Source organism: Solanum verrucosum, unplaced genomic scaffold (genome assembly GCF_900185275.1).
Source record: "Solanum verrucosum unplaced genomic scaffold, falcon-dt-bn FXZP01000102.1, whole genome shotgun sequence".
NCBI lineage: Eukaryota > Viridiplantae > Streptophyta > Magnoliopsida > Solanales > Solanaceae > Solanum > Solanum verrucosum.
The window spans coordinates 4,472,505-4,479,355 of record NW_026019930.1 but is presented as its reverse complement, the minus strand read 5'-3'; the positions used below and the strand labels follow the sequence as shown (position 1 = coordinate 4,479,355).

General features: G+C 36.8%; 1 protein-coding gene across 1 annotated transcript; it reads left to right on the top strand.

Annotated features, from left to right (window-relative positions):
* The first annotated feature begins 421 nt into the window (after positions 1 to 421).
* On the top strand, positions 422 to 4,709 carry LOC125830209 (malate dehydrogenase [NADP], chloroplastic-like). Its single transcript, XM_049509416.1, has 14 exons — positions 422 to 583; positions 668 to 758; positions 1,096 to 1,182; positions 1,762 to 1,846; positions 2,283 to 2,464; positions 2,549 to 2,619; positions 2,702 to 2,792; positions 2,870 to 2,944; positions 3,036 to 3,137; positions 3,223 to 3,345; positions 3,848 to 3,916; positions 4,001 to 4,069; positions 4,246 to 4,299; positions 4,423 to 4,709. The coding sequence occupies exons 1-14, from the start codon at positions 429 to 431 to the stop codon at positions 4,474 to 4,476; spliced, it is 1,308 nt and encodes a 435-aa protein (XP_049365373.1). The 5' UTR covers positions 422 to 428; the 3' UTR covers positions 4,477 to 4,709.
* The last annotated feature ends 2,142 nt before the right edge of the window (positions 4,710 to 6,851 follow it).

Below are 6,851 nucleotides of genomic sequence, written 5' to 3'. Positions count from 1 at the left end.
GCAGGTGCAAAACATCCGTTGTTTTTTCAAAAAAATGCTAGAATGTTGTATTAGAGTGAAAATTTCACTTATAAAAAATATTTAAACATGATTTTTGACCTAAAATCTACTCTCTTTTTTCGAAGAGGAGGAGAAGGAGGGGAGTTGATTTGTGGAAATTGATTAAAGTTTTGATCTTAATTATCGTGATTGAATGTAGAGGTATTATTGTTAGAACGTTGAGGAATTGAGGTAAAGATGACTAAAGTGCTGGAAAATTTAAAAATAAAAATAATAGTACTCAATAGATTTTATTATAATATATTAATAATAAAAATGTGAAGAGGAAGCGGGTATATATGAGATGAGATAAGGTGACAAAACTTAGCTTCTCTCTGTCCTCTCTCCATCAAATTATACTCAACATACTCCCTTCATACTCTGCTGCCATGGCGGTGGCAGAGTTTATTCCTTCTTCTTCTTCTTCACTCACTAAAACCATATCTCTTTATTCTTCACAACTTTTACATGTATCAACCCACAAGCCTCGATTATTACTAACTCCTCTCCGAAGAAGTAAAATATGCTGCTCTGTTATCTCTAAGTAAGTATGTTCATTTTTCTTCACCCCTTACTACTTGTGTTAGAGAAAACCTTTTTGAACACCCTTTTTTTTATATTGTCCCAGTGAAGTTCAAGCACCAGTGCCGGTGGCGAAGGAGCCAATTAAAAAAACAGAATGCTTTGGTGTTTTCTGTCTTACTTATGATCTCAAAGCTGTAAGTTACCTTCGTAATAATGAAATTCAGGTCACCCTGGACCATTTCACTTTCTTACATCTATCATTTTGTCTCTCTAATATATACTATGCGCAAAACATATGAAAAAGAAATCACCTACTAACATTCTTTATCGACTCTAATCAGTGGGCGGAGCGAGAATTTTCATTAAGGAGGGTTAATAGTTAAGTCCCTAATGGTCCAAAAACAATATGTAGAGTTTCTTATTAAAAGAAGAAGGAAAGACACTGTACAACTGTTGTATGTGAATAGTCGAGCAGAAACTATCTTCGGCATTTAGTTTGTATTGTATTTTAAGAATAATTTTTTTCAACAGGAAGAAGAGACAAGTTCTTGGAAGAAGCTGATAAATGTCTCTGTTTCTGGTGCTGCCGGAATGATCGCTAATCATCTTCTTTTTAAAGTAAGAAGAAGCCCTTTTTTCCATTATTTTTAATGAGTTTTAGCTTTTTTTACTTCAACCACAACGCAATAATGTACAAATTTCTTCGTTAAGAGCGCAACTGTAACAAAATATTGAGCATATTACTTGATTAATTTTCCAGACTGTATCATTTAGACAGTAATAGATCAGTCATGTGATTATTAGAGTCAAAATTAATATGCATCCGCACACCAGCATCAGTAAAGCGTGACCACGTTCTTGGGATACTATAGTTGCAGAAACTCATTTATTATCTAAAGTCAGTTCTCACCATGTAGAGAATCTTTCTTTTCAATTAACTTCTTGGCTTGAATGCATCTGTGACCGGACCGGATTCTTTATGTTATCTAATATCCTTTCAAATGGATCAAGCTGATTGCTGGACTCACAGTTCATCTATTAATGACCTTAAAGTATGAATTAACGGTTTGAACTTATGCTATCTAGCACCATTATGTTTGTTCTTATGAACCATTTCTTCATAGGTGAAATTCCAGAAGCTTTTTAATCAGTACTCATAAAGCCTCGGAAAGTATGTAATGGTTTCAATTTTTCCAGCTTGCATCAGGTGAAGTTTTTGGGCCAGATCAACCAGTTGCATTAAAATTATTGGGGTCTGAGCGGTCGATCCAAGCCCTTGAAGGTAGGTATTTTCCCTGTACCATCAGCATCTACATTTTTGGAGGATCCTTCACGGACATAAATATGTTGTTTCCTCTTTTCTCTTATCTAATTCCTTTCATTTTTTGTGGGTGTGGGGGTGGACGGGCGGTATGTTTGTAACTTAAATGTAGGATGAACTGTTTTAGCTATCTTTATATGGTCAGATGATTTAAGCACTTCCAAACAAGCATTATTAAAATAAAATTAAAATGTGCTTGTTGTCTGACATTCGATAAAGAATGTTCATTTTCTTATTTATAGTAGTTTATATGGGTTTCGCAACTTTCAGCTCTTTGCTCCACTTGCTTTCTATGATATTCATTCTCACTAACTGTAGGAAAAGGATGGAATTCCTACTTCTGTTGGTAACAGTTGATGAATTTCTGCTTTACTAACGGTTAGATGTCACCATTCAGGAGTTGCTATGGAACTAGAGGATTCCTTGTTTCCGTTGCTTAGGGAGGTCAGCATAGGCATAGATCCTTATGAGGTGTTCCAGGATGCTGAATGGGCACTTCTCATTGGAGCAAAGCCTCGAGGTCCTGGAATGGAACGAGCTGGCTTATTGGATATAAATGGGCAAATCTTTGCTGAGCAGGTATCTTCTTCTAGTTGTTATCCTCATAAGCTAGAGTTAACATGTTGAGTAAAGTTTTTCATATCTTTTTCCAAATCATTACAGGGAAAAGCTCTCAATGCTGTTGCATCTCGTAATGTCAAAGTTATAGTGGTGGGAAACCCTTGTAATACCAAGTAATATACTATTTCACTGAATGCCAAATCTCCTTTTATACCCCTCTCTGTTCATTGCTAATATCTTCCTATTCCTCTCTAGTGCATTGATTTGTTTGAAAAATGCTCCAGACATACCTGCAAAAAATTTTCATGCATTAACAAGATTAGATGAAAATCGAGCAAAATGCCAGGTAAGCCATCATATGGTTTAGCATGCTCTTTTACACGGTGAACACAAAAGGTAAGATACAGTTTTATGGTTGTGCAGCTTGCTCTGAAAGCTGGAGTCTTCTATGACAAAGTATCTAATATGACCATCTGGGGAAACCATTCGACTACTCAGGTTTCTCATAAGATTCTCATTCACTGGTGCCAAAGCTATTTTCACTTGCTTACTGTTCCTGCTATAAGTTAGATCAGTTTCTTGCTATCAGGTTCCAGACTTCTTAAATGCAAAAATTAATGGTTTTCCGGTCAAAGACGTCATTAGAGATTCTAAATGGTTAGAGGAAGAGTTCACTGAAAAGATTCAAAAGGTATGGTTTCAAACTTCAGAGTTTTCTTTTGTGCCTGTCATGTGTTTTTGTCAAAAGAGTCTAATGCTTAGGCATTGATCTCCAGAGAGGTGGTGTACTTATTCAGAAATGGGGAAGATCTTCTGCTGCGTCGACTGCTGTATCAGTTGTTGATGCAATGAGGTCTCTTGTGACTCCTACACCAGAAGGCGATTGGTTCTCCACTGGCGTAAGCTTATGAATTCTTCTTTGTAAGAGAATTAAGTTGTCTATTAGTGCCTTCAATGATCTATTATAGGAAATGAGCATTCTAAACATTGATTCCCCCCAACCCACCCACCTTCCCGCCCGGGTTTCAGGAGATACTGTTATTAGAAGGTGTTCACTTTGTTCATTTTTTAATTCCACGTGGAGGTTTATCAACTTATATACTGGACACAATGTGCGGATACACCCACCTTTTGTGTTGTGTGTGTGTATTTATACCAAATCTTTTACTCATTATCACAAAGGAGCTCAGTGGCATCCCACAGCCACAGACTTTATCCTGATCAAATAGGCATAATTTTCTGAAATGGAAGCCATATTTTTATTGTATAAACTTATAAACATTTAATCCAACCATATCTGTTATGATATAGAGTAACTAGTTTTATGGCTCCTTATTTTCCGGTTGCATGGTATATGATGGTTATTTATGAGTTTCCTAGTAACTAGATCTGATAATGTAGGTGTACACCAATGGAAATCCTTATGGGATAGCAGAGGATATAGTTTTCAGCATGCCATGCAGATCAAAAGTTAGTTATTTATCTCAGTTCCCAGTTTCATCTGGTGTTTTTTGTGCAAATCAATATCGGGTCTAATATACTTATTGCTTGCAGGGTGATGGTGACTATGAACTTGTCAAGGATGTATTAATGGATGACTACCTCCGAAGCCGAATAAAGAAGGTTATCTCCCTTTTCTCTTAGATTTTGGAACACTTTTTTCCCTTCTTAAGTAAAATGTCATTTCATTGGCCATGGAGCATGTCGAACATATAAAGCCAAAAAGCTCCAATTCCGTGCTTTCGCATAGACATTCATGAAGCAGTTAATTAATCTGGTGTTTGTCTACGATTTTGCAGTCAGAAGATGAATTGCTTGCTGAGAAGAGATGTGTTGCGCATCTTACAGGAGAGGTGAGATTTTGTTTTACTTTGTTTTTACCCCTCTCCTCAGGGTGGTGAGTACTAAGCCACTGGTATTAGTCATTTAAATTTTGTGTTTTTCCAGTGGACTGAGTCTATATTTTCTCTTTTTAGGGTATTGCTGTATGTGATCTGCCAGGAGACACAATGCTCCCTGGAGAAATGTGAAACTATAGAGCCAGGTTATCAACGGCTTTTGACCTTTGCAGAACGGGTTTAGATCCTATGAACACAAAGGTATATGAAAATGTAATATGTATGCAAATGATCTTTGAAGTTGACTAGATCTGATTGCTGCTAGGGGTGGGCGTTAAGGCAATACAGATTGGATATGAAAGCTTCGGCTTGGAATTTTTGATTTTCAGTTGAGAAATGACAATCCAAATCCAAACAAAATAGTTCGGATTTGTTCGGTTTTGGAATGATCTGTTTGGCATTTTGGGCAATTTGGCTTTAATTTACTGATGTCCTTCATCGTCAAGAGTCTACAGACGGCATTTGCAGCAGCCTCAGTCTACTACCTACAGTAAATGAAAATTTTGAACTAAATATATAGGTGTACGTATTGGAATTTTTGTCAAGAGTAATAGTGAGGTGCTGAGAATTATTTTTGAGAAGAAAAAAACTTTGAACCCTTGTGTTGATTTGACTTGCTAGACTTTACCTAGCACAAATCGAAGTCCCAATTCTGAAGCTCATGGAAAGAAGTAGGACTCGAAAGAATAAAGAACAGAAGCAGCCCCTGGATACCATAAATGTTTGCTTTTACAAGAAAGCTAGCAACTGATTCCAAAGTGGCAGAATTATCATTACCTGGAGACATGCCAAAAGATAGGATAATGTTGCAATAAAGATGACCAGTCTGTCATGTTCCTTATTTGAAACATGCACTGAACTTCAGAACATCCTTTGTAGGTAACTCCAAAGCAAACGCAGGAATACTCCCCAACATCTGGCTTGCCTGCTTCATAAATCGATGCCCACTGTATCCATTATCCAATTAGGACTCAAGGATCAAAACCCAAATTCTTATTTGCATCAAAGTACATAAGGTACTCCTCAAGCAACGTCAAACCCTGAGTTTGAAAGATCGTAGGAGTGCTCCATCTTTAAATTGCAAGTTATCACTTGTATCATTTAGTGGCCTGTTTCTTGCTTGATTCAGTATCGCAGTCATGCTTGACTGGATCAAGGGACTTATTTGCTTCCTCACTGTTAGTGCCATTTCTGCCATCAGATCAGTTTGTACCAATAGGTGCACTGTCACTGTGACTCTGTGAGTTCCAAGAATCTTGTGCAAGATATTAAGAAGAAGTTAGTACCGGTTGCCTTGTGCCAATTTTAGTGAAATTAAGCCAGCCATTGATTTTATTTGATCTGGAAACTAAAGATATTATGAAAGCTTCATCAATGCAGATGTTGGCCTGGAAGATGATATGGAGAGTAAAATTTCCTGATGAAATAGCATGCTTTACATGAATACCGGAAAGAGAGGCTCGAGACAATCTTATGAAAAGAGGAACAACTGTGCTACATGAGGCAGAGATATCAATCATCTCTTTTTTCACTGCGAAGTAACAAATGAAGGTTGGAAGATTTTGATCAGCTCAAGGGGAAGCTGACTAGGAGAGTTCAACAAGTGTTATCTTGCTGGAACAGAGATGGGAACCTGTCAGGACACAGAGAGAGATTTGTAGATTATCCCGACTTGCATTTGATGAACAATTTGGAAGATCAGAGGAGGATAATGGTAGCTCTATCCGAAAGATAAAGATGAACTGTCTAGTCCTTTTCTATTTTTGGTGTACACAAGAATATCTTCATGAAGCATGCACATAAAAGATGAAATACCTGCTCAAGGTCATATCCATCTGGGTGCACCAATATTATGAGTTGATAAAAACAATAAAATGTGGTTTTAGCTGGGATCAAACCGTGGCAGCATGGGAAATCGCGCTAGCTTGTACCAGCAACACTAACTGGATCCCTACTAACTGCCCTTTTATGCTTTTCATGAGGACACTATTAGTTATTTTTATTTCTTTCAATTTTTCAAAATAGATATACATATAAAAAAATTAAAGTTAACCGGTGCACCTACACCCCACCTATACATGTGGGTCCACCTCTGCATAGCACAAATACATCCTTTTCACCAAAAAAGAAGTGTGAAAACTAAGAAAAAGAGGAAAATAAACTGGAAGGTAATTTAAACATCAAGGATGAAAACACCTTGGATAATAAACTATTTCAATTTGATATTTTAATCTTAGTGGTGGTAGTGGGAGGTGCAACTCTTGCTAGATTTCTGATAAACAACCAGAAATAATAGCTGTCTGTTTACCTATAGGGGCAGTTTGGGGGATGCTTCAAAAAATTTACTTCATAAATATCTTATTCAAGGAGAAGCAAAAACACCAACCTGATGTTAGAAAAGATCTATACAAAGTCATAGCTCTATCATGCTCGAAATATCATTACAGTTCTCCATCAATAATTCAATCATATCAAAATGTAATATAAACTTAACTATAAAGAGGCTT

What these genes read in the sequence shown, in the direction of transcription:
- LOC125830209 (XM_049509416.1), top strand. Translation starts at nt 429, where the DNA reads ATGGCGGTGGCAGAGTTTATTCCTTCTTCTTCTTCTTCACTCACTAAA. An exon ending in TTACTTATGATCTCAAAGCT is followed by an intron (nt 759 to 1,095) that starts GTAAGTTACCTT and finishes TTTTTTCAACAG; the next exon opens with GAAGAAGAGACAAGTTCTTG. An exon ending in GGCAAATCTTTGCTGAGCAG is followed by an intron (nt 2,465 to 2,548) that starts GTATCTTCTTCT and finishes AAATCATTACAG; the next exon opens with GGAAAAGCTCTCAATGCTGT.